Raw genomic sequence first — 27,892 nt, 5'->3', positions numbered from 1 at the left:
GTGCTCATCTATTCTCCTTCCCTCTCCCCCCCAACATTATCTTTTCCTCTGAAAAATAAATAAAGATATTGAAGGTTATATGACTTGGTAGAATGTGGACAGTTTTCTATCATATCTTTCTAACAGAAAGAGCAAGTAAGTAGTCTTCCTTTTTTGCTTTTGCTGTCTTCATGTGCCTGACTTCAAAGCTGATTTTACAGGTACAATACAAACAAAAAAAAAATGTGCAGAGTTCTAGGAATATTTCAGACACATCTCTCTGATTCAATGCTAAGAAATCATAGCAATGCTTTTCTAGGAAATAGTACATTTTGAGTTAAAAGAAATAAACAATTGGAATTAAATTTCACCTTGGAAGAGATTACTTATTTTGTTATTGTAGGTAAGATATGAGGTTATTTCACTTAAGCTCTCCAAACTGTTCTCAAGGATAATAAAAAATAACATTTCCCAGTAGCATCATTCCCATAGGTTCATTAATGTATTTAGGTATTTTGTTTATGGATCTATTCAAGATGCTCCCAATGGCAAAAAAAAAAAGTAATTCTTTGAATGTGCCTTTCCAGTTTCTTTATGAGAGGGAGTGGCCAAAGCTGTGTTCATACTTTCAGCTGCTTTAACACTGGACTGTTGGGTTTTTTTCCATCTAGCTACATTTTTACAGTACTTGCGTGCCACAATACTTACCAGTATGGAAGGTGAATTGGAATAATATGTACATTAATCTTCTTTGACCAATATTGTGCACATACAGAGAAAATGTATGTGTCCAGCTTTGTATGTGTCCATACAAAGTGTCCAGTACACAAATGTATGTGTCCAGAAAAGTGTCCAGCTTTGGCTCCTCCATTTCAAGAAGGATGTTGAGAAACTGTGGGGGATCCAGCAGACAGCTACAAAGATGACTGGGGTCTAGTACCGGTAATCCATGAGGAGAACGGAGGGAGCTGGGTAAGGATGAGGCTAAGGAGCAGTTATTGGTCTACAGCAATTGAAGAGTAATTAAAGGAATGACAGAAATACTCTCCTCAGTAAAGGCAGACAATAAAGCAAGGGGCAGCAGACACAAGTCCTGGCTTTGGAGGTTCAGGTTGGAGATAAGGATAACCAATTGCACTATAAGGGTGATGGAGGGGGCATCCCATAAAGATTATAGAATCTCCGTCATTGGCAGATTTCAAGACTCAGGTAGACAAAGCCATGGCTGACCCCACATTGTATGGGCAGTAGTCCCATTTCAAGTGTGGTTATATTTCCAAATTATTTCTGTGATTCCATGATTAAAATGGTTTGTGTTCATCAGAGTTTGTACATAGGTGGCCTCTAGGAATCTGTTACATGACACAAGAAAGAAAAAAGGAATATTTAATAGTAGATTCTGTGTACTTTATAAGCTGCAAACAAGCCTTCTCCACTTTATTAGCCCAGTATTTTTAATTGCCTGTATTTTTCTTTGTGCACCATTATGCATCATTACTTTACATTGACACTTGACAATAATCAAATGATTTTATCTTTCCGTACCAAGTTCCTGCAGTACCGAAAACAGTTCATAGCAGTCAGCTGGAGTTTTAGAATCCCTTATGAAGCAGTCTGTCTTAAGAAACAGATCTCGTCTTTATTTTCAAAATTACACTTTCTTATAGCATTTTGGAAAAGAAACCGTTTGGCTTATTTTCTTTTCTACCTTTAACATAATCTTTATTATTATATTTTGACTGAAACTAATAGAAGTCCAATTCTTGTACCTTCATGCCTGATTTTGGAATTTTTGTAAAGCGTTGATTTGTTAGTGCTAGGTCTCATTGAAAGCAAACATAACTTCCAAAATTAAACTTTGTATCCTAATGGAGAGCCTTCCAAATAAATCATTAAGTGGTCAGTAATTATAGGTTTTTCTATACATTATAAGCAGTAGGGTTTTTTCTTTGCCTGGGATCGTCTTGTCCAGATGTGTACCGAGAAAGGATCCATTGCAGAGGGAGTAAATATGCTCTCCCACTATGTTTTTCTGGCAGATATTATTCCTACCTTGGCCTCCTCTCTTGGGAGGCAACAATGCAACTGTTTTTCTCCATGTATTTAACTATATAAATTAGAAAAAGTTTAGGACCTTAAAAAGGCATGAATTTGGTTGTTTTGGTTTTTTTTTTTTTCCTCATGCCAACATGTCTTAAAGCTATCTGTAAGGGAAGTACACTGGAAATAAGAGAACATGAGTAAATTAAATAAAATCAACCGATGTGAAGTCTATGCTGCCCTTTTCTTCTAAGTATTTTCTCTCTTTTACTGTTACCATAATATATTTTTGCAAACATATATGTTCTTTGCTTGCCTCTTATGTCTGTGCTTCTCCCTCTCTGGTAAAAAAGGAGCATTTCTTTTTATATTTCATCACGCCTCTTTTTCTAGAGTTTTTGTCACATTTTTATCTATATTTTGCTCTAAATAATTGCCTAGGAGACAGTTCATTTTCTAAATAAATCAAAACATTGAGAACAGACCCACTGGAGTTTATTCTTCTTACTTACAAGTAAAGACAAGTTAAAAAGCTGTTTTGAAAATGTAAAAATTTAAGAAGAATGTTTTAAGAGTTACTTGAAATTTATAAACTGAGGATGAATATAGAGTACTTTACTGAGCTGACATTTACTTAATCAGTGTTTAAATAGCGTGTTAGAAGCTGTCAGAACACCTCCATATCTCTCGCTACTAGTATTAGGAAGTGTTTCTTTCCTAAAGCCTGTTCATCCCATTGCCTACATTTGTTTTACAGCTTGCTTGGGAACATGGAATACCCTTTTTTGAAACCAGTGCTAAAGATAACGTGAACATTGAGGATGCGTTCTCAATCTTGACTAAGGAAATACTGGAGAAGGTAGGCTCCTTTTCTGAGTAGAAAGAAAATGAGAACTTTTTCTTGACAGGTTGGATAAACAAGGCTGTAAATACAGAAGAGGTTTGGCAAAGCACAGCCAGTGCTGGTTTTGCATTACGGAGTTAATATTTTTAGGGGGATCCTGTAGCTGTAGACATACAGAGGAGGAACGTGGAGGGGAAGAATTATTGGAGAAGAGAACAACGGAAGAGGGGAGCAGATAAAATACAGTTCAGAGAGAGGGTGAAAATTCAGGAAAACGGCATCTGTGGCTTTCCTTACCATGCTTTTCTTCAAGTGAGAGGTTAACAGCTCTAGAGTAGCTCCAGTTCTGTGCCAGGAAGATTCCTTTTTCCTGTAGGTTTCTGCAGAATATGCACACTGTGAAGATGCTGCGTGCTGATGGAATGAGCGGACCTTTTATGCTCAGCAATCAAATGTTTTATCCAAAGTTCATAGCTGTTTATTTGGATGATTTATGCTAGTACTTTTGAAGTTATCAGGACCTAAAGATTTGAGTTAATTAGTGGTAGAATCAATATTGTAGCTGTCAGAGTCAGCATCTCTAACTACCTAGAGTGTGTTGGTCCTTACTCCTCAGAGTTGCAATACTTTTGTAGGACTGAATTATTGTTAATTAGCTCTGAAAATGTTTTGCATCGTAATTTATTTTTAGACAGTAGAATATTATTTTAGACATTAATGGATGTTCTTCATGCAATGCATTATCATTGCCATTCATCACCAATATTAGTTATACAAAACTAGCCTTCCATTCCGAATACTCTTGAAGTCATAATAAAGATAAATGAGCAAAATTACTGACAAAGTCACAAGTTGCAGTGTTTTGATTAAGTAGCCATAGGGGATGGTCAGAATAATAGCTCAGGCTTGGACTGCTTCTAAATCGAGGTCTTGTCATATTATACAATAACACAAGTTGGTTATTTTGAGGGAGAAAAAGAAAGAAAAGAAAAAAAAAAGCTTTTGATTCCTTTAGCCTGAAAATGAAGCTTATCAACTCAACAGTCAAATATTGTTTAGAACATGAGGATAACGTCTGGTCCTTGAAGAGCTGGCAAAAAGCCTCAAGTAAGATAACTCTGATTTTCTTGTAAATGAAAAAGACATTGGCTACTGTAAATAGAGAATATATTTGTTAGTATGAAGCATGAAAACTACAAAACAATAGCTATGATCATAACTGCTACAATGACAAATACCTGTGACTCGAGCATTTCTGCACAGTGCATTTGGGTAAAAGCCAAGAGAATTGTTTGCAGCATGCAGAAATGATGTTTGGGTATTTCTTACTTTACGATTGCCTATACTTACTTTACTTTAAGTAATACTTTAGTATTCCTGCTCATCTTCATGAAAATTCATGGGTTTTTTAATGTGGACACACAAGCGAATTCAGGCCTTGTTGAAAATGCTACGATAGCATTGCAGGGCTGTAACTAGTACTGCTTGAGAATACAGTTGTACGTTCTGCATCCACATATGTGTATTTGGAAAATATGTCCATGAGAATTTGTCAAGTTTGTCTGTAGTAACATTTCACCTTATCTAGAAATGCTCGCAAATCCCTGATGGGTGCCATTACTTTGGTGTATAATTTGCCATTTTTAGTGAAATTCATTTGTTGATTTAAACAAGCACTCCTATAGCCCAAGTGTTTTTGCCACTGGCCAGGTAAGAAAGAGTTCACAGTAAAAAAAAATAAATCTATCATACAGTTTCACCATGGTTTTCAGGTTCGGCAAAATAATTTGCTTGTTCACAAAACTGTGAAATCTGAATGTAGTACTTGAATTTTAACTTCCTCTAACTGATGAAATTTTGGAGAAGGGAGAATGCAGTAGGAAGTGTGACTAGTAGCTGTGAAAAATGACATGGTAGATGCCAGTCTGAGATCATTTCAGTCCTACATCCACTCTGTGGTGCTAAAATACGTACTTGCTGATTGTGAAAAGGAGATACAGCTTTGCACGAGTGTTTTGGCCCAAGACACCTATGTCTGAGGTAGCAGGATATAGGGCCTCGCTTACTTCTGCAGTAGGAGCACCTCTGCCAGACTGATGACATGCTTCAGTGGAAGCATGTCATTGCTTCACCGCTCCCATACAGGAAACTCGTTTTGAGAAATTCCCTAGAAAAGTCTATTACGGCCATGCATTTTGGAAGTATGTGGAGGTCATTCAGAAGTAAGATAGATAGGCAGGCGGTAGACCATTTTCACATGCATTGCTGTATCTGAGGAAATCTAGGATTTTTTATATACACTCTCGTTCTCAATCTACTATGGGCATTTTATTAACTACATCTACATAAAACACTCCTGTAGATGGGGAAGATCAATGTCCAGAGTTACAGAGCTCATACAGAAGTAATGAGCTTCTTGATTCTCTTGAAATTTAGAACAAGTCGTGGTTCAGTGGAGGATTGGAAAAAAAGCACATGAAAATGTCAGACAAAAAAAAAAAGGCAAGTTTGTATTGTCATTATTTTGTGCTGCATTTTCCTGTCTCTTCTTTTGTGGCTTTACTTGTGGGCTTAGGGGAGAGAGAAGATTGCTGTATCCCAGCGATTCAGATAACTAAAGCGCTGCTTGACCTTTCAGGTATTTATCGTCTCAGCCATTCTATGTTCGGCCTCAATCCTACAGCTGTAATTTACATGAGTAGCCTCATTAAAACAATCAGGTGTTATTTGACAGCTTACATTGGTAACAGCTAAGGAGTCATGCTATATTTTTGAGAACTCGCGATTTTCAAATAAATCAGTTATTATTAACTGATTTGATTGTATGCGAAAGGCTGCAGTGGAAATGAAGGTTAATGACACGGCTTATTCCACAGGTTTGCTTAGACATGTTGACAAATAACAACAGTATTTTATTTATTCACAGTTCTTATGAGTCTCAGATATGCCTAAACCTGTTCATTAATAGATGGCAGCTGTTCTTTAACTATGCTTCTCGTTGCCAGTGAACTATTTGTACTTGTGAGTCAGCCCCCCAAAACCAACCAAAACCAAAAAAATACCACCCAGAATGCAGTTAGTATTTGCACTTTTGTGGTGTTTGGTTTCATGGCTGACAAGTAGTGCTCTTCTCAACTAGCTTTTTAAAAACGTATTACAAGCCTTTGTATTTCTGTCTTTGTGGGTGTGGTGGTTGGTATTTTTTAAACTAGGAGCAGAATGAGGGAAACTGTATTCAATAAAAAAGAAAAAAGAAAATTTTTTTCCTCTTTCTGAAGACTGCTATAAAACTAACCAAAACTTATGTTCTGCCTACCTCCCAAGAGTGATTGACCACTAAGATTGTTTTAAGATTAATATTAAATAAATATGTATCTGCTGAGCAGAGAACAGTGAAAATGCATTTAAGAGCTTTCCCTGTGCTGTTGAGAGTAACATTTAATGTCTAACAGCTGGATATCCTTTGAAATGAACATTCATAAATAGCAGGCGTCAATTCCGTCCTTTCTTGATCTCTTTACCTTCCTCTCCTCTGGCAACAAGATTTTTGAGATTACACTGTGTGTCCAATTCCTTTGCTCCTAAAGTACCTTTGGAACTTGCTAGCTGATTTTAAACAAATTTGGCAGGTCAAACTAAAAGGTCATTAAGCTCCCGAGTTGTTCCTTGAAAAGAAGGTGCTGGGTGGAGGAGAGGCAAAGTACTCTGCAGAAGGAAAGTCTCCAGCATTAGTTCATACAATATTAGACAGAGATGAGTACACAGAGGGACTGAAAAATGCCTCGACCAGCCACTCCAGCTGGAGCTTGCATTGGGGATATCCAGTTTAATTCACTGCAAGACCCAAATCCATAGAAAATCGGATTTCATTATTGCCAAGGTTCGTGGAATTGTTAGTTTGTCCAAAAGATCCCTGTCTCCAGCAGTGCACACTCAGTGTTTCTTTATTATCCTCAATCACACATGGAGCCACAGGCTTTATTTGGCCTTTATTTATCTTGTACTGACCACAGAATATTAATTTCTCTGTAAGGTTTTTCATAATGCTTGGAATGCTGTATTTTAGATCTATTTTAGATGTTTATCTTTATAACCTTCTTAGTAACGTTAGGTAGTATATTCAGCATCGTACACATGAGAACCAAGGTACAGAAATTAAAACAGGATAAATGGTACCAGTTCAGTGCTTGTGCAATGTAGGGCATAATTTTACTACACTATCTTGTTTAATTAAAAAAAAAAGTCTGTTCTGGACATGGAATGAGCCAGATATTCTTCTGGAAACGGTAGCATATAATTAGGTCATGTAAATCAAAACTTAATCATAACACTTGAGTATAGGGGATGAGATTAATCTTAGCGTGCATGCTAAGCCAGCACCGTAGCCAGCTAGAATTTACATGACTGGTCTGGTGTGGTTGGAGTCATCTCTATTCAATGAAGAGAGATGCATCTTCTTAGAATGAAATTGTGTTCTGGAGGTGCCTTTCTCTCTCCATTGGTTATAGAGGACTCCGTATCTCAGCCTGTATGGTTTCATATGATTAAAGTTAGATAAATTTAACTCCAGGAGACCAAAAGAATGTTACACACTTGACTTACTTCTGGCATTTGCTGCTTCTGCAAGATCTTGACTTTGAAGCTGGATTGCTCTCTTAAATAGGATTTTTGAGGTGCAACTGTATTAATCCTTACATAGATGATCTGTAGGGTTGCGGAACCTTAGAGTAACAGCACAGCTGTCTTCCCAGGTTTGTGAAATAACTAATTGCAGTACAACATTGTTATAGTCTACGCAGTGTTAACAGAAGAGGGAGATAGAGACCCACACTTTGCCAGTGGGTGAGATGTTTTAGACATTGTGGAATAGCAGGCTTTGGGAGCAAGGACTTCATCCCCCTTTCTTGAGGAAAGTGTTCTGCAGCAGTTAGATCCTGCTCTGCCTGACTCCATATTCTCTCCTGGTCCTCTCGCTGCCCCCTGCAGTGATTGCTTTCCCTGCTAATATATCCATAGTTTTGTTTGGTATGGATTGTGTCCTGTCGTGCCCATTCCTGTTGCAAGAGGACTGTCTTGCATTTCAAACAAGTAATTTGAATTACACAATACAAGGAAAATACACGTCGAGAAAATGGCAGGACTGACCTTAATAACCGAGCTCTCTCTACTGGCAGTTCAGGCACAGAAGTCACGTCAACTTGGTTGCATGAAGCTCTCCGCCATGCCTTGCCAGTCTTTGTCAGCTATCACTGTTAAATATAAACAAAATGATTGCCGTGATTAAGTGTCATCATGTTGTCATTAGAGAGAATATAAATCCCTGAAATTTAAAGAAGTTATAAATAATGGTAGCTTTAGTTACAGTCCCTTCTGCTTGTTTCTCTAAAGCTGTCAGTTTTCCAGCAAGCACGCCAGGTCTTACTTTGACTGTGGATGTTGAAATGGATAGCGTAAAATCCTGTCATTCTTCCAAACCCATAGTGAACCCCACCTCCAAAATAACTAAAACACTATCAAAATACCTAGAACTGGTTCTAGAGTGAGTGAATCCGACTTGGTATAGCACTGCTAATCCAAGTGGTTTTTCGTCAAGGAATGGGCAGCTGATCTTAATGAAGATTTATAAATTCACTCCATTAGAAGCCTTCAAAGACTTTATTTTATTTTTTGGTGGTGCTTCCCTTTGTATACCAGCTTAGCTTTCTTTCCCTGATTAAAAAAAAAAAGAAAAAAGCCAAAACCGTTTGGGATCTGAGCCATCTCATCACAATTCCTGTGTCTAGAAGCCTGGAAGTTAGGTATCTATTGCTCTCCAGTGATACAAACTCTGCTTAGAGCTGGGGAGGAGAGACAGCCAGAAGCTTAAAACTGGCTTGAACAGATGCCTGCCTGTTAGGTAAGACGTGCCTGCTGTGCTATTTAACAGGAAAAACTAGTATTTGATAGCAGGAAGTTTCAACATCTTAATAAATCACTGCAGGGTAGAGCAGCATCTGTGTCTGCGGCAGTATTTTCAAAACCCCACTTTGCCTAGGATGGGTGCTGAAGTGGAAGCACGAGCTTCTCGGTACCGTTTTGGTTCTTCTCACCTTTTCACAGTTTTCTGCTGTGTGTTGTCTGGCTTGTCAAGGGGTGCCTTTAAACAGGCTGAGCGGAAATGTGAGCTGGAAGTGTTAGTGTTGACGGAGCCCTGAAGAAGGAATGCTGCCTGCTTTGTTCTCGCAGGTGGGAGAGATTTGCATACCTCCCTGCTGGAATTCAGGAGAGGAGGGTGCCCCACCTCTTCTGAGGCTCTGCTGAGGTTGAGCTCTACGTGGGATTGCCTGATTGTTGCTTCAGTGCTTCATGCAGGACTCATTGTATCTCTTCAGGTTATGAATGTGCACTTTTTAAATGTGCGTATAGCTCATTTGCTTAAATGAATCCTGGGCCCTTATTTGTTTGATGAAGATCCTGTGTGGAATAGTCTTATCAAACTGAAGTGATTCTTAAAGTCCTCAACTTTTAAATGGCTTTTAAATTAAACTATTACCTTTTTATTTGTGTAGAGGTGGTTCTTGTCTTTCTGTCCTGGCTGATTTGTTGATGAACTACTTTCAGATAATGATTTTACAGATTACATGAACAATTTCATTGTCAAATACTAAGGATCCTTGCTGTACTTATACAGGAACAGCTTTCTCACCACCTAAAAGTACTATTAAATTGTAAAATATTTGCAAATAAGCATCTTCAGCTTATTTGCTAAGGAACATGCAAGTTTCTCCCCTCCAACTGAAAGCATGGAGTTAGATAGAACCTGCAACAATTACAAATTAGCTGTTTCCTCTAAAGTTAAATAAGTGAAACCTGAATTCTGAAATTGTTCAAAGAGGGATTTTTCTAGAACTCTTCTACTACTTAAACTGAATATTTTTCTCATGAAGAAAAAGCAGGGGTGAAACAAAACCTACTTAGTTTATGTTCACAATGATCAATGCTCAGTGTTATTTCTTGATCTCAGTAGAGTGAATTTAAATTTCTTACTGTACCATTATTTTCCAAAGCTTCTTTCCCTCACCTCAGAATCTTATCCCTAAACCAGAGTGCGGTGTCTTGGTCCTTGAGATGACAAGGTTATGCTTGTGTACTTTTGATTCTGCTTTGCTCCCTCTTTTAAAAAGGTGTTTGTACTTTACATTTACTGTCTACGCTTGAAGACTATCAAATACTGTCTCCACCTAGCACAAATCATAATGGCTAATGCCTGTACTCAAGCACCTTACACAGCTGTGTAAAAAAATTAAAACAAATGAGAAGTTATGAAGCTGCATGGTGGAATTTATGTGAACTCTCAAGGGTAATAAAAGTGTTATGTCTGTTGGTACTTGTCAGTCAAACAAAAAACCAAGTAAAAGTGCACATGCTGTATTTCTTCACACATGATTTATATGTGACTAATGACAAGTAATTCCTCAAATCAGTAAGTCACAGTCTTCCTGTGCACTAGAGTCAAAACAATAAGTGTTAATAATTTTATTGATGGCAGCTTCTGCATCCATCCTGAGGTTTAGATGCTACGATACCTTTCCTGCCCTCTGCTCCTGCCTCTGTCTATCACTTCTGAGCCCTTTCCAGGTGTTTCACCTTCTACCTCAGCAGCGTGCACTGTGGAAGCCTCCCTGGGTCCCTGCAGCTCGCGGGAGGAATGGGCTCAGCCACCCTCTTCTTGGGGATGTCCCTGGTGCAGGGCAGCCAGCACGCTGGAAGAGCTAAAACTATGGCTACAGAAGGGAAAAGGAAATAAATTTCATGTGTCTTCTCCAGAATTTTAGGTAGTGTTAAATATCCTCAGCCAAAGAGGCGTAAGGCTTGTTGTAACATGGAAGAACCTTTTGTTTTCGCCTCGTTTTGATTCATGTGATTAATTTTAGGTGAACCTTTCTGCATGTAGTCAAAGTTCAACTACCCGTTGATATTGTATATCTTAAGTTCTTGATTCTGAATCATGATTGGCATTGTACTACATGATGCCTTTTTTTCCCTCTATTTTTTTTTCCTGTGCTTTGAACTTCATGAATTCCAGCTTAGATAGCTGTCCTCTCTGGAAGCTTCTCTTTATTGTCAGAAATGATTGTTTATGGCTTTTGGGTTTGGTTTGAGAGAGGAATGTGGTGAATCCAGTGGTTGTGCTTACTTCTCTGTGTATCATTACGTATTTAGTAAACCTGCCAAGAAGCAGGCGGGAAAATGGCAAGTAGGTAAGTTAGGGCATTTTTTTTCCTAGGCTTGTGACAATATTCTCTACGTCTTTGTGCCTGAGTTCAGGGTTCAGTGTTCATAGTTCTGGAGTACAAGATTGCAACATGTACTGTATTGCACAACTGGGTTTGATTGTTTCTCTGGTCACCGCTAATTATCTAGTTGAGTTTATTGCTGAAAGGAAGAGTCCTGGTTTTGCTGATTTTTTTTTTAATCTACTTTTGCAATCAGTACATAAATGTTTTACAAGGGTGGAGTGCTATTTTGATAATTTATCTTGATAAAACCTGAGTTGTTTCCCTTTAGGGGTATTCATGGTTATTAAATAAAGGCAAGAAAATAGATAATTCTAGTGAATTTCACAAAACAAGTTAACGTCTTTTACAACAATTAATAGCCTGTGCATTTTTTAATGGGTACTGATGTTCTGTATTTCCTTATTCCTTTCAACTGGATTTTTGCACCCCATGCTCAATGCTTCAAAGATTAGTATACTTAACTGCAAATTAGTGAAAATTGATGAAGTCAGCAGAAGAACCTGTACATCTAGAACAATTCATGTGAGTAAAGATTTACAGGATCGGTTCATATGGTTTGTAGTGTCTCCTCAAAAGACACTTTCTATCATCTGTCACCTTCAGTTAGGAGAGATGTTTGAGGCAGCTAAAGAATGTGAATAAACCAAGCTGGGACTTGCATGGGCATCAGTCTCCATGTAATTTATTAGAAACCTTCAATCTTTTAATTAAATATTCAAAGGAAAAATATATCCAGTGACCCCACCAAATCTTTACATATTAAAATATGTGAAAATTCAAGCTTTTTGACTGTTGTGTTCTAGTTATCTTAATTAAGTGTTTGCTTTTGTTTGCTTTACAGAAATCCTGTGTATTATATGACTTAGATGTTGTGGCTCTAAATGAAAGTAAGAAGAGAACCTGCTGTGCGTTCTGAAATACTGTTTCTTATTCTGTTTTCTCTTCAGAAAATATTAACTATTGCAAAGGAATATACAGGATTTTTAAAGTGAGCCTGTAATCCCAAAACACAGAATTTAGGCATCCTTTGTATTACAGAAACTTTGTTGCCAAATATTTTGATATGTTTATATTATATTTTCATAGTTTTAATGTGAAGTTAAAACAATTATCTGACTTTGGAATTATTAGATGCATCACAGGATGACTGCATTTGCATACAAATGTTTGCAGAAATGAAATCTAATTTTCTCTTATTAAAAAAAAAAAAAAGTAATTTACCTTGACTTTTTTTTCTGTGTTATTTATACCAGATTTGTAATGCAATGAACATTGACATCATCACACAGGCAACCAACCTTCTGATATACGAAATCATTTATGGTGTCCCCCACATAACATCCCTTTAAGTAGCTGGTATTTACTGCAGTCCCTTAAGATAATTTCCTGGGAATTTTTGGCTTTGATTCTTTTATATCCATTTCTGAAAAATGTGTGTTACTTGAATACCCTTGAACAGGGAGACTGCAAAGGTGAGGGCTGAGAGAAAAGAATAAGCCATATACAAGATGATGAGTATGTTGCTGAACCTTCCTTGGAAGGAAGAAAACACGGAACAACAGAATGCACCCAGTAATAATTATCTTGCTCATATAAACTTTTATCGTTCTATAAAATAATTCGTGCAGGTGTTAGCAGCATACCTGCATTTTCAAATGTTTCTTTTGTTGTAAATGATCACAATATTAAAAGGGTATGCGGTGCTTGTTTGATGTTGTGAGGTATTTATATTATTTTCTTAAAAGTATAAATACATCAGGTATCTGATTCTGCTCATTTAGGTCTCTTTTATACTGGCATGTAAAATCTTTAATTTCAGTGGAGGATATCAGATTTTATTTAAATTTAAATGGGGGCAGAATCAGGATGCCAGTTTCTTTAATCAAAAGCAAAGGGAACAGAAATCAAACCTGCAGGACACGCACAAAGCAAACACAAGTTGTGAAGGTTGAAGAGTTGTGGTGATTATGTCTTTTTATTATTATTTTTTTTTGCCTGGGAGATGTGGTTCTTGCTGATTATTAAATTTAATTGTTTTATCACCATTTGTGAATGAATAATACTACTGTGCAAAATTGTGTTGTGAGCTATCCCAGCCCGTCCAGAATAACTACTAACTCCACTGGCTTATTGTTCTGGGATGTCACTACTCTCCTGAAATATGGCTGCTTCCTTTTTGAGGGCTGTTTACAGATTGTCGTAATATCAAATTATTATTAAATTGGGTACTGAGACAATGGGCTCCACTGGAAAATGCTTTCTGAAGCACATGGGACCTAATGTGCCTAAGCATCCTGCCAGGTTACTGTGCCACCAGGCCATTTAGTTGGCTAGCAGAAGGGGTGCCAAAGGATGGGAAGGGACACATATTTACAGCTGCTCCTGAGAGTACTCGTCGTGGCCAGTCACTTAAGCTGGCATTGAGAGCAAAATCTCAAAACAAGGAACAAAGGATAATCCCTGCCTTAATTACAACCACAGCAGAGGAAGAAGGAAAGGATTTGGAGAGGCTGGCTAGGTCCTCGTCTTATCTCAGCCTCAGATCAGCTGTCCCTGCTGTACTGCAGGAAGGTGTTTAGACACTTGCAATGATGGAGATTTCACGGCACTTTGGAGTGGCTGTACACTCCTTACTTGCCTGTTTGGCAAGCAGGAAGTTTCCTAATAGCTAACCTAACTGCTACACATGGAAAGCAGGTTTTCCCTTTCCTCTTGACGTAAGTGAATGCCTCTGCCTGCCCTCTCTCTTTTCTTCAGGCCAGAAAACTCCTGTGCCTTCTACCTTCCCTTGTAGTTTGGGTTTTCAGAATCCTTTGCCATTTTTGTCTCTCTCCTCTTGATATTTTTGAGTTGGTTCTCAGCTATTCTGGAGTGTAGACCTGAAAACTGAGCAGACAATTCCAGTTTAAATAATAACGGCTGGATAGATTAAAAGGATTTCTTCATTGTCATACTTGTGATACTCCTATTTATGCATTCCAGTATCAGCACAATGCAAGATAGCCTAGCACTGCTCGTGATCCGTAATCTCTTTTCTGAAGAACTGCTTTTTTATCCTGGTACGTACTTGTGCAGTTGACTGTTCCTTTGTATGTGTAGAACCTTCTGTTTCTCCTTACTCGGTGGCATTTCAGTTTCTCCGATCTGCCAAGATCCTTCTGAATCGTAATGCTGTGCTCCAGCATAGTTGGAGCCTCTCCCTGTAGATATGGTCCCCAAATGAGAATAAGTGTACTCTGTTCAGTCATCAAAGATGTTGAAACTACTGAACAGTTCTGGATCCAAGACAGATCTCAGTGAAATCCCGGTCAATGTATCCTTTCAGCTTGGGGGTAATAATTATTTCCAAATAATTTTGCACTTACATACTTTATGTACTTGTCTAGACCATATTTTTTTTTCAGTTAAGAGCCCATTACATTAAACCCTGTGATCCTCGTTCTTTCTACCCTGTCCTCAAAGCCTGTTTACCATCTGATAGAAGTAGATTAGATTGATCCAGTATTATTTGTTACTGGCAAACCCATGCTGTTACTTCTTGTATCTTTACTTTCTAGATTCTTGCAAATGGTTGGATTACCTGTTGAAATCTTTTTCTTTTTGAGTAGAAATTCAGCTAGCGGGTTTGTAGAGCTCTTTCCTTCCACCTTTTGAGAAAGATGCAATCTATTTTGAGTTTTCTGGAACCACACTTGTTCTCTGTTGATTCTTGGAGATGATCAGTTGCAGCTCTAGCATCGCTTGAACCCTAAGGGAGTTTCATCAGGTCCAGTCTATCCAAAAATCTTTAACTTATCTAAGTATTTTGCAGTCTTAATTCTTCATTTTTCTAGTCTAAGCTCTTAGACTTTTGTCAGTGGTGCTAGTAGTGAAATCACATCTGCCTTCTTAAATTGAAGACTGAAGTTAAAAAAGACATTAAGGATACTGGCGTCTCAGCATCACCAGTCTTTAGGTGAGGATTAAATAGATTCCCCCCTCTGTGGAATAACAGACTATTTTTTTCCTTGGTCTTCTCACTATGCATCTTTGTGACATCCTTGCTATCATTTAAATCCAGTTTTCTAACATTTTGGGACCTTATTTTTCTGGTTTTGTCCATACATACTCCATGGTATTGCACGAATTCCCACAGATGGCATTTTTAGATATAAATAAAGGTTAAATAAGGGATTTCTGGAAAAAGCAGGACACCTCTTACCGTGAAATAGAAGACAAAAGGTGAACGTTCACACCAGACCCTCAGCTCTCTTTAGAATACCCTGCATGAGCAAAGGTTGCTTGGGTTTTGGCAGTAAGACAGGAATAGAGTTCTCTTTCAAAACGTGAGATGCACAGACACCAACTCTACCAGATGCATCGTTCTCTTTCCCCTCTCCCCCTCGCCCCAGAGAAAGGTGGGTGTTCAGGATCCGATTCTGGAACGATCACTGCATCTCCTGTTGTTTCCCATTGGACTTGTAAATATTTATTATGAAAATCAGGCCTTCGATATAAAGGCAAATCACATGGAGGAAGAAGGAATGCAAATCCATGGGGGTTTTTAAAGAAATGCTGATTATGATGGCTTCACATGAAACCTAACTGTGTAAGTTTCAGAGTTTTATTTGGTATATGTATACTACAGTGTAAAGCACATTACCAGATTCATACTACAACCAGTTTCTTCTGAACGGCTCTATTTCAAATGTTAGCATAGATAGGAACTGATGATGATCTGAAATGCTTTAAAATATCATTTTATTGGCAATGGAATAAACATATACTAGAGATTTTACGGCCTGCTGCATAAATGTGTTGTGAAATCAACATGAAAGTCAATTCAAAATGCATTTAAGAATAATTTCAGGAATTACTCCGAGTCCTCCTCCTGCCACTGCTTACGGTTTTATGGCGACAATTTGCTGCTGATACATAAAGACTGTCTCTCAACGCCGCCTGAAAGGCACACACACAAAAACTGAGAAGATGTGTGACCGCGGCCTTGGTCCTGAGGTGGATCTGCTCACAGGGCTCCTCTCCAGGCCTGATGGCTTCCGTAGCATTTTGCCCCGGCTGGAGAGAGATCACACTAAAGGACTAAGGCGTTGCTAGACATCAGAGAAATTATTGTATCTAAAGTGTTAATTATACCTAAGGTGCGGTTAAAACAAGAAATCGCATGAGATTCGTATGTGCTGGTGATTTGAATACCGTGTAGGTAATATTAGAATATATTTCAAGGATGTTGAGCTATAGTATGGTTAGGACAAGTAACAAAGTCACTCTAAGAGCTCCAGCGAGACATTTAAATACTAGTGAGCTTTATGATGTCTCTTTGCCTGGAAATACGTGAATGAAATTTAGATAGTATCTCAAAGTTACATTGTTAAAAAATGCATCTTGTTCCAGTAGGATGGGTAAGAGCGGGCTGGGGTTGCGCTGGTTGGAGAGAACACAAACACAGTTATGTGAAGACAGACTTAAAAGCCGTAGGAGATCTAAAACCATCTGAAGAATGAAAAAGATCTTTAAAGAAAAATCAGCAGTAACTATTTCTGTGTGAAGGACGCATTTCTTCCCAGACAGCAGAAGTGCATGATGTCTGAGAGAAGCATACTCGGTGAGACAGCATCTATCCTGGAATTAATAGTGCCCAAGACAGTGTTTAAATACAATTCCTGACAGACTAGTGCTTCAAGTCCTGCTGAATCCCAGTCTGACCTGATCTGCTTTGCCTTATGCACTGCACCCAATAACCTCATCAAACCTGAATGAGTTAAAACTGTGCTTTTGCTTTCCCTATTTCAACAATAACGCTGCTCTTCGCTATTACATCACTTTGCACTTCAATAGCTTAATTCACTTACGTCCTTCAAAGCATGTGGTGAACTTTGTAGAAGGGAAGCTACTTTGAAAAAAATCCAGCGTCATATTTTTAAAGCTAACCATTACGGTAGGTGGGATCTAACAGGAGTGAGTGTAGAGAACGAAGGTTTTTCATAGCGCTGGGAAATCACAGTGCCAAACTGCGTAGCTAAAGCACGGACCCATGTCGGGATGAGGTTCAAACCGACCCAGACCCATTTAAAGCGAGACAACGTGGGTTTTTTGTAATCCTCTGTGCCGACTGGCTTCCACGGTCTTTGTTTCCTCTTGGAGGGGAGGGATCAAGTCCCGGCCTCTGTTTGCAGCAGAGCAGAACAAGAGGGTGTCTGTCTCGGCCCTCCTCGTGCCCGCGGTGCTGCTGGCACCAGCAGTTAGGGAGGCACGCAGCGAGGGAGGGCGAGCGGCAGGAGAGCTTTTGCCCGAACTCAGACCTCCCCAGCAGCCTCAGACGCCGCCGAAGATGGAGGAGAGCTCTTCGTGCGACAGCAGCTCTTCCCCGAGCTCGGCCATCCCCAGCAGCCTCAGATGCTGCCGAAGATACGGCGCCTGGAGAGACGCGTTAGCTGTGGATGTTTCCAGGCATTTTACACATCACTGCGAGGCAACTTTGTATGTTTCCAGTCGACAGTACAGCCTTAAATGTAGCCAAGTTGACAGCGATAAAATAAACAGTTTTGACACAGAAGTGAGTAAAATAAACTTAGGCACAGAACAGTGCAACCACCCAGGAGTTCGTTTTTCTGGTTTAATTTCCCAGAGTTTCTGCAGTCTAGCAGTCTGGAGATAAAAAATGGATAAAAAATGATAACAAATAAAATATCTCACGAAGATCATAGAATAATTGCCTAGGTTGGAAGGGTCCTTTGAGATCATCTAGGCCAGCCATCAACCTAATCACATAAGCCACTTTGAAAAGAGAACTAGCAGTTGATTTTAAATTCTTCCTGTGGTCTGAAGACCCTCGAATACGCAATATATGTAATACTGGTATGTGGAGTAACAATGGTAGAAATAATATTTTTCCCTCCAACTTCTATGCACTACTCTTCATACTTTAAATAGCCATCCGTGGTTCGCAGGTGAAAACTACAATAAAAGATATATAATCAAAGTTGCTGTCTAATTGAGGGGTTGTGGTTTGTTGTTTCTTTTTGAGGTAGGATGAATTTCCCAAAGTTCCTATGCTAAATTAAATAGCGAGAAGACGCGCCGCATCCTGCTCCCTCAGACATCGCTGCGAGAAACGATGTTAAGGGCTGCAAACGCCAAGGCGGGGGGCAGGTGGGTCCCCGCCGCCTCTTTGCGGGGCGCCAGCACCTGTAAACCCCGCTCCTCCCTCCCCGCCCCGGGCAGAGACCCCAGAACCTCTCCCATCCCCTCATCCCACCTCACCCCACCCGCGGCGGAGCGCGGAGGGACACACCCCTGCGGGGCCGCCCGACGGCTCCCCCCGGCGGGGCCCTGCGCGGCGAGCGGGCGGGCGAGCTGCAGGGCGGGCGAGCGGTCGGAGGGTGGAGTGAGAGGGACGGGCTCGGCGGCGGCGGTCCCCGGCGGGCGGGCAGGGAGCCCGGCACTTTCCTTTTCGGCGCGGGGAGGAGCGGCAGCTGCGCAGGCGTTGCTCGCACCCTGTTGATTAGTCAGTGCTGGGATGGCGCTTCCTGGGCCAGGCGCGGCGGCGGGCGGCCCCAGCCGGTCCCGGGGGGCGGCGGGAGCAGCAGCAGCAGCAGCCGCAGCAGCCCGGCGGGCCTCCCCTTCTGCCTAGCCCGGCATGTCCCGGGGCGGCCGGCCCTGAGCTGAGCCGGGCTCCTTCCCTCCGCCCCCCGCCCCCCACCTCCTCGCCGGCGCTGCCCGTCTGGCTCCCCTCCCTTCCCCTCTCCTTTCCCCGGGCCGGGAAGATGGACCCCGGCCCGCCGCTGGGCTGCAGCCTCAAGGACGTGAAGTGGAGCGCGGTGGCCGTTCCCTTGGACCTGCTCGTCAGCACCTACCGGCTCCCCCAGATCGCCCGGCTGGACAGCGGTGCGTGGGGCGGCGGGGGGCGGGCGGGGGGGGGCGGCTCGGAGCGGGGGGTGGCGGCTCCCGGACCCCCGCGGGGCACCCCCCTTCCCTCCGGCGCCTGGAGGGAGCCGCAGAGCCCCGCCGCCGCCCGCGGCACTTTGCGTGCGGTCCTTAACACCGGCATCTGCCCTTACCGGGTGTCGGTGCGAGGCTTCGGCTCTCATCGGGGTCCGTGCCTCGCTTGGCATCAAAATATCTGCTGTCCAGGGGGGGCTCGGTGAAGCCTGTTGGCCACCAGCCCCTGAGAAAGGTCCTCGCGGTCTCCAGTTAAATGCTGGAAGGGCATTTTCGGCGCTGGAGACCCGGCGCTGTGCGGTGAGGTGATGCCGCACCGAGGGCCGAATAAGAAGGGATATTAAATAGCCGAGTGGGCTAAACCCCAAATGTTGCGCCGGGCTAAAAAAGCCACTGACCGTAAAAGGAGGAGGAAAGTAAGAAGCCTTTACAGCCTCCAGATGACTTTTTATTGCTGTTCGCTTGGGTGCTCACCTGCAGTTTCCAAGTTGGCAGCTTTCTGTTTACTCCAGGAAATAGGAAACGAGTCTATGGCTATGGCAGCAGCATTTTACCTTTCCTAGGTACGTGTCTTAGAAAGTAATGTGTCGGCACAGAGAACTGGGGAAATATGGGAAATTTTTTATAAAGGCTCGGACAGCTGCTTTATAATAGTGTGTGTGTGTGCATTGCGTGGTCGCTCCGTGAAAACTGTCCAAGTCCCCTGTCTCTAAGGGAATGCAGAGGGTCGAATCAGGAAACATCCTGAATCAGGAACATCCTGATTCGAGAGTCTCGAATCAGGAAAATTTTCTGGGCTTTTTAATTCCTTGTTTTATGGAGTCAACTTGTACTTACAGGATGTAATAGAACAGTTCTCTTAGAAAGTTTTGTATTGATTTGAAAAGTTAAAAATGAGCACGGGCATCGCCCTCTGCTACTCCCCGGTGTGCAGGTCAAGACCAGGATTGGTTTATTACTTAACTGCAGTTCCCATAATCCAGTGATGATTCAAGCCGGGGCTTTTTTGACTTTGTCCCTTGATTATGCAGTATTTTTCCTATCCCTTTTAGGGCTTCCTTGGAGCTGGTGCTCGGGAGCAGGTTAAAGAAAAGCTTCTTTGCCTTTTTAACTGCAGCTGGCTGGTTTTCATAATGTCAAATGTATCTTGTCCTGTGAGAATGGCAAGGCTGGTACATTAAAGAGTTCCTCATGGTAATACCTTCTGTCACTAGAACCAGCTAAGATGGCCTCCAGTCACTGCACTTAAGGCTGTCAATTTACTTGAGCTTCCTGGCAGTGATTCAGGCTTTAGCAGGATGTATGTATTGATGACTTACTAATTTCCCTCTCTGCGTGTTATACTTCCCAATCTCCCTGCTCTTCGTCTCTAGCTTCATTGGAAGGGACCTGAAAGAGCTTTGTGGGTAGAGAAAGTTTATGGGGTTTGAGGCAAGCAAATTTTTTTATTTTTTTAATTTTTTTTGTGACAGACCCGGTGATGGGAATATCCCGTAATTGTTGGGGAGACGAAGATGTTGCCGATCTTGTGCAAAGGCTTTTTTGTTCCATGTTCCCCACTTAAAGCATTTGCTCAGGCAAGTGGATGTAAACAGACCCGAGCGCTTTTGCCTGTGCCCTGAGGTGGCCAGACAGGAGGCAGCTGTTGGTGTAGGTGTCCTGGGAGTAACGGTTCAACCCCATGCTGGACCCTGCTGGGAGGCAGGCTCACATATAGCACTGTCCTGAGGGTTTTGGGCTGGAGCTGGGTGAGGTCTGGCCAGTTCAGTGTATGGGCAAAAGCTCCTTGGTCTGCTTTTACCTACTCTTATGGACATACCTTTTAACTTCTGGGACTACAGATGGCAGACGAATCAATACTTTATAAAGAACACAGATGCCATGTTCTTGGTGGTACAAAGAGAACACTTTTTCTATTTCCAAAGGAATTCGTCTTGCAATAAGAGAAGGCAACGATGAATCAGCCTGTAGCGTCCTGAAGGAGGAAAGTGGGGAACATGCGATGTTTGTGGAAGTTGGTGAGAGGTCTGGAGAGTAAGTCTTATGAGGAGCAGCTGAGGGACCTGGAGTTGTTTAGCCTTGAGAAGAGAAGGCTGAGGGGGGAGACCTTATCGCTCTCTACAACTACCTGAAAGGAGGTTGTAGAGAGATGGGGGTCGGTCTCTTCTCCCAGGTAACAGGTGATAGGACAAAAGGAAATGGCCTCAAGTTGTGCTGGGGGAGGTTTAGACTGCATATTAGGAAAAAAAATTTTACACTGAAAGGGTTATTAAGCATTGGAACAGGCTGCCCAGGGAAGTGGTTGAGGCACCATCCCTGGAGGTATTTAAAAGACAGGTAGGCATAGTGCTTAGAGATATGGTTTAGTGATGGCTTTTGTCAGAGTTAGGTTGATGGTTGGACTAGATGATCTAAAAGGTCCCTTCCAACTTAGGCCATTCTATGATTCTGTGAAATGACAGGAGCACCTGCTGTCCCGGGGTGGTTGCTCTGCATCTCTGTCCTTCTCTTGCAAAGCTGACAAGTGGAGCCCTGTCAGAATTTCTTGATGCAGTACTAGAGAAAATAAATGCAGAGTCCAATCCAAATGTATGTCATCCAATGCTCAGGAAGTTTAAGGCTACCTCTGCTAATAAAGTTGTGTCAGTTCTATCAGGATGCAGATACTCATTGGTGGGTTGGGGTTCAGTTGCGCAGAAATGGCCTCGTCTCTTTTTCAGGTGCTGAATTCCTCTCCAGATCAGTGGAATCTGCATGTGTTTCGTGCTGTTGGAAATCAAACCACCTGTAGATGTCTGTCTTCAGTCACCTTTTGATTTGATGGTTGGCTTCTCTGTCTGTAGCAGTGAGTTGTTTCTAGGCTTGTTGTTTCCGTCATCGTGAGGTTTTTGTGAAAGCCAGAATTTCTTTCTTATGGAGGACCAGGATGTAGAGAGGACTGAAAAGCTGGAGATGTATTTTCTTCAGCAGATGCCAGCCTTACTGTATTGTTTCTAGATTTCTTAATGGCATCTAGCACTCGGTGGATAATGTTCATATAACGTTCATAGATGATACGCACACAAGATCTCCAGGTTTTCACTGTTGCTTCACCTTCAGGCCTTTCAGTTTGAAGGGGGAGAATGGCTATGATGAATGCAGTTTTATTCTTCGAGTTTGGATGTGCAGCTCCTGGAAGAATGCCCTTAAGTAGTTCAGTTTGATTCCTTGACAAGATGAAGTTATGAAATATTTATGCACACCAAATTTGGTCCTCTGCTAAGCAGGGAGGGGTTTTCTTGATGGTATGAGATAAAGGAGGAATGGGAGGAAGTCATCTGTCGTTACATCAAGATATAGTTGGAAGTATTTAGGCAACTGTGCCTACCTTATCTATCTAGAAATGATAAATAAGTAATCTTCTGTTTTTTCAGATGAAATTTTAAGACTGTCTAGTTGTGTTCCAGGTTATGCTTTTGGACGGTGTTAAGTCATAAGTCAAGTTTTGTTTGTTGTAATCTGTTCACGTGTTTTAATATTTTGCTGGTGAATATTGTTATATTAATTGAACAAATAGACTGGAAAAAAAAAACTCCCTCTTGAGAGAAATCAACTGGTTTTTTTCTATGTTTTTTTTCCCAACATACGTAACAGCTTAAGTATTTCTAGAGGATAACTCAAATGCAAAACTGCTAAAAGAGTGCTAAACATTATACCAAAGAAAATGAATGGACTGTATCTCACGCTGTGGAGTTCACTGAGTGGGCTGTTTCAGATGAAAAGAAGCAAGACTCAAAGAGCAAGAGAGGAGTGAGCTTTGTGTGGTGTTTTTCTTGTCCTCTCCCCTTGCTGTCCTGATCTGCCTTGTCACAGCTGCATCCCACCCCAGCGATACCCAGAGGCTTGTGGGTGGTGTCCTGGTTTGAGGTGTATTTTAGTGGCCAGCCCAGCCCAAACCATCAGAGTTGGGTACAGTGGGGAAAAGGTTTGGCTCTGGGAACCCCGAGCAGAAAGAGATCTTATCAGAATGTGGTTGTTGCAACAGGGCAAAAGGTGAGCGTTGCCGGTCTCTGAGAAAACATGGATGCGCGTGAGGCTTGGGTTGCCTGTCTTCAGGTCATCACTAGAAAAGGCTAAAAGCGAAGCTGCGACTGTATTTTGTGGCTAATGCTGAAATGATGTTGTGCGTCACTATCTCAGGACTTAAAATTTCTGGTAATTACTTTTCTAAGGAAAATTTTGGAGAGTAAAGGAGAAATGATATCAAGATTAAGATCTAGAAAATACTATTTTGCATAGAGCTGACCTTCAGGCCGAGCTTTTCTTCATAAGCTTACTGCTCCCTTTGAACTCCAAGAGTCTGTTGTTCTTTTTCTTAGCAGGACTCCCTTTCCCCTAGCCGCTCTTGCTGTGTTTCCACAAGTAAAGAGCAGCCTTTGCTAGTATGTAATTTTCACCCACAGACTGGGTGTGAACTGGAAGAGTTCACAGAAATTCATAGCTTAGGTATAAAGGCTAAAGTTTCTGGGATTAAGAGGGCATGTAGTCCTCTGATTTTATTTCTTTTCTTTTTTTTTTTTTTACAAGGGATAAACATATTTATACATGCTCCAAAAAAAAAAAAAGATAAAAAATATGTCATGGAAACTGGTGCTCTTGGAATCAAACATAGTGGCGCTTGTCCTCGACTCACAGAGAAGTGATTCCCGACTGTGCATGGTGAAGAAACCGTGCTGAACTTTTCTGGAAGGGAGGCCATGGATTGCAATGAGCCACTTGGACTCCAAAGGAAATTCATCTCTATCCACTGTAAATGTGTGGTTGCTGTTAAGATGGAATGACACATTTAGTGGCTATAAAGGAAGGAAAAATCTATAAAATAGGTAGAAAATTTAAAGAGTGATTTCCTCTTTCTTACCCATGAGTGAACTCCTGTGAATATCAGCAGTGGGTGAGTATTGAGTTTGTGCTGCTGTTGCTCCTGGGGATGATGAGATTTTATTTACTTAAGTATTTTATTTCAGGTTCTCTTTCCTCTCCTATTTCAAAACTTTTCACGGTGACGTCTGTCTACCCTGGTCATGTTCAGGGGACTATTGTTCTCTGCAGCACATTACTGTAGGGCTTATTCTGGTTCCATATATCTGGAAACTGAGCACCCTCGCAGCTTATCAAAGAACATCGTACTCAATAGAAGTGTGACTGTGTACATAATGAAAATTTCGTATTGCATCGCTCTACAAATGTGGGTTATCTGTGCAGCTGAACAGTACTTTGAAACTACAAAGACACTTATTCTTTTAATGCTGCTATCCGCTTTAATTGTCTTGAATGACCTCCTTCTTTCGAGAAGCTAGTGCAGGGTGTCTCAGTAGTCTGCTATTGAATAAATCTTTAAAAGGAATCATGTGGGGGTAGGGCAAAGCTTTCGAGCGGACCAAGAAAGAGGTTTCAGAAATGCTCAGACCCTGGGCAGTGGCCGTGATCTGATTCCCCGCTCTAGGTGCGGCTGGCTGTGTGCTGCGGTGTGGTAGGTGACAATTCTCATATATTGGGCAGAAAGGCAAGTGTCTCTGATTCAAAGTCAAAAATCCTCAAGATACGCTGTATCCACGTGTCTTGGTTTCTTCCTTACATGCTGAGCGGCTTTGAAACCCGAACTGTTTATACTGTGTGTTCTGCCATTAAAGTATAATCTCAGCAGCATCTCCGCCTTGCTTCCTCTTCTTTCCTCCTTTACCTTGTGGTCTGCTGTTTCCATCAAGACAATTGAATGGAAAAAAAACAATTGACAGGTTGCCACTAACCACTGCTCCTGGGTTTTTGTTTTGGTTGTTTGTTGTTTTTTTTCTTTTCCCTTGGTGGCAGAGATGTGTTCCAGAGACATTTTAGTAAAAAAGCTTTTAATTCATTTAAAATCTGCAGCTGCTGAACGGTGTCTGTGAAGATTATAGTGCCCTCCTGGAGATGGAGGCCAGTAACTTGGCAACACCTATTCCCAGGAGTAGCACAGGCTTACAGTGAGGCAGAGGAAGAGTTCGGCAGCATACCTGTTTTACACCTAAAAATCCGTGATTACTATGAGGTGCTTTCATGTTTGGCAGTGATTTAATGTACAACAGTGTCTACTGCGTGTTCTTTAACCAGTATGCCAGTTGCACTCCTCTGGACCCTTGGTAGTGTGGTAGGGCTGCTAAGACGCAGAATAGTTGTCTTGCTCTTATTTCCTACATACTTAATAAATGCTCATATTCTTTTCTGCCATGCAAGGTGTAAAACTTGTAGCTCTTTGTTTCGGTTTCTAAAGTTTTGACTCCGTTAGGTGAAACCTTTGTGTAGATACCTGGACACACTCCTCCTGGGTAATTCTGTAGTTCGGGTATTGGAAGGTGAAACACCATTAGTCTTTTCTTAACTGGAATTCAAGTGTTCTAACTTTAAATTCATGGATAAAGTCCTGGAGAAAACTTAGTGCCTTGGCTTTTTTCTTTTTTTTTTTTCTTTCCTCCATTTAAATTGCACCTAGCTTTCAGATAAGGCACAAGATATACATAAAATCAAAGGAATTAAGGTGTCCTGAACAGTTAGTAAAACCCTTAATCTTGAAACAAATGTGGTGTGATGAATCACGTGCTGCTGTTGCAAGGTACGGTAGCAAGGAATGGTACAAGTCTAGCATAGGAAAGAAGGGTTTTGTTGTTTTATGCTTTGTCTGTAAGTACTGTTCTGGGACTAGGTGTTCCTGGCTTCGGTGATTACGTGAATTGGCGCTCCCTGTAATAGCCCTGCAAAGGAACTCCAGGGAGTATGCCAAGACAAAGTGCTGGAGGGTATTGGACAGCAGGGTCTGGTGCTCCAGCATTCGATGGAAGTTGTGGGAAGAACTACAGCATGTTCCAGTCATTCCAGTGGTGGTTTGTCAGCAGTGAAGGGCATGGGTGTTGCTGTATTTCCTTTTGGCATTAGGAGTAACAAGTTGGTTGGATTAGGGAAGCTTAAGTCTCTCCCCTATAGGAAAATATTCATCATCTTAATGTGGATTGCATATGACTCAAAACCAACCTTCATAAAACCCAGTGAGCCAATATTTCAAGTCTGAAATTTTTGCTTCCCTTTGGAACGAGTTTTACAAAGTAGCGTTTGCGGTCTGCGATTTTCATACCATTTACAGTATGAAAAGCTTGTGGCGCTAACTTCAGTGCACCTCCACCGGTAAGACAGATCTGCTGATCTGAGGCCCTAGCACAGAAATGTAAAATGGTGGTGTGTGAGCAGATTGAAGAGTGTGTCTTTGCTGAGGATCGGGGCCACGTCTGCTTTGCAGTCCCTGTGGCAGTGTGCATTTTGCCATAAAACTGCTAATATCGCAGCTTTGCTGGGCACCTGCACGCTTGGCTGGGGCATCAGCAACAATAGCTGTTCCGTCTCCATCTCCTCTGCTGCTGCTGCGTGGGGTATGGCCCTGTCAGGCTTGTTGCTGCATGCCGGGGGGGTAGAAACATCTTCCTGGCGGTGGGGAGGGTATGGAGTCCAGCATCCTTGTCCTAGTTTGATTTGGCTTCCAGTTTGTGCAAAGGAATCATCAGAAACTTTGCCTTAAGAAAGAAGTCGGTGGAGTGTCTGTCAGGGAGGGAAGGGGGGAAAGAGGTAACTGCATTTAGCTCATACAAGCCATTAACACCAACAGCTGCCGCAGTGGCTGGCTATATGTGGGAGAAATGAGCATAGAGATGTTATAGAGGTTACAGATGAGCCTCTGGAGCTGTGGGTTCAGGGGGGCTTGGGGAGCCCCGTGCTGGGGGCTGCAGCGTGCCTGTGCCAGGGCAGGAGCTGGTGTGCTCTCAGCAGAGGAGGGGGTGGTGATTTTACCGTGAAAAGTAGCAAATCTGGTGGCAGGGAAGGTCTCTTCGAGCTTTCTGGAGGTGCAAACCTTTGGGAAATGCAAAATTGTTTGAAAGTACCTGTTATAGATTGAGGCCCAATAATTGACAGGAACCAGTCCAATACCCTTTTTGTTTGTTGGCTTTTTCTTTCCTGATGTTATAACAGATGCAGGTTGTAATCACAGACAACTCGGACTTGCGCGTGTTTCCTTGGCCTGTGAGGATGTTGCTGGGCTCCTGAGGAGAACCAAGGATAAAGATTTAAATACGGTCTCAGAGGCTAGAAGACGCCAGAGAACTCAACCTGATGAAGCAGATACTGGAATTGCCTCATGCCAGGGCTTAACCTTAGTGACTCAAATGTAAATATTATGTAAAACACAACACAGAATCATAGAATGGTTCAAGGTAGAAGGGACCTTGAAGATCATCTAGTTCAAACCCCCCTGCCATTGGCAGGGACCACCTCCCACTAGACCAGGCTGCTCAAAGCCCCATCCAGCCTGGCCTTGAACACTTCCAGGGATGGGGCATAACATGCTGCAATCCTATTTGTGAAATGAGCAGGGGAACCTTTCGGCAAAGTGGTGGTGATGAGGAAGCTGGGGAGTTTCTCCTTACAGTCGGAGGAAGGTCCCTATGTGTACCCTAAGCAGTCATTTAAAAATTGTGCCCACTGTCCTTATCCTAGTGTCCCCCCCTTGTTGTGCTGCTGTGGCTGAAGCCAGCTGAGCTGCTGGACTGAAACAGCATGGTCGCCTTGCAGCTGGGTTTGTAAGAGTCATACAGTCTAAATACTTATTTACCGAATTATTTCCAGGACCTATTTCAAAGTAATCCACAAATGCTCAGATACCCCCTCCCATGGGTTTGTTTTTCTGTTTGCAGTTTTTTTTGTTGGTGGTGGTGTTCCAACTGGCAATTTTACTTATTTGCCCCACTAAAAGCAA

General features: G+C 41.8%; 2 protein-coding genes across 4 annotated transcripts in view; both read left to right on the top strand.

Moving 5' to 3' along the window:
* Positions 1-27,892, top strand: part of LOC134511956 (ras-related protein Rab-10-like) — a 62,073-nt gene that overhangs the window by 18,270 nt on the left and 15,911 nt on the right. The window contains exons 5-6 of one of the 3 annotated variants that reach the window (XM_063326787.1): positions 2,777-2,878; positions 16,537-18,016. In XM_063326787.1, the coding sequence (XP_063182857.1) occupies positions 2,777-2,878; positions 16,537-16,545 (111 nt within the window). In that variant the 3' untranslated portion in view covers positions 16,546-18,016. Of the gene's footprint in view, positions 1-2,776; positions 2,879-11,983; positions 12,853-16,536; positions 18,017-27,892 lie in introns of those variants that run through there. The other 2 variants (XM_063326783.1, XM_063326784.1) reach the window with 2 other exon arrangements.
* The window catches only part of GAREM1 (GRB2 associated regulator of MAPK1 subtype 1), a 107,839-nt gene continuing 98,066 nt past the window's right edge, over positions 18,120-27,892 (top strand). The window contains exon 1 of the mRNA XM_063326782.1: positions 18,120-19,026. Within this exon, the coding sequence (XP_063182852.1) occupies positions 18,906-19,026 (121 nt within the window). The 5' untranslated portion in view covers positions 18,120-18,905. The remainder of the gene's footprint in view (positions 19,027-27,892) is intronic.

Source organism: Chroicocephalus ridibundus, chromosome 2, assembly GCF_963924245.1.
Source record: "Chroicocephalus ridibundus chromosome 2, bChrRid1.1, whole genome shotgun sequence".
NCBI lineage: Eukaryota > Metazoa > Chordata > Aves > Charadriiformes > Laridae > Chroicocephalus > Chroicocephalus ridibundus.
Note: the sequence above shows the minus strand (reverse complement) of the source record. Positions and strands in the feature narration are given on the sequence as shown.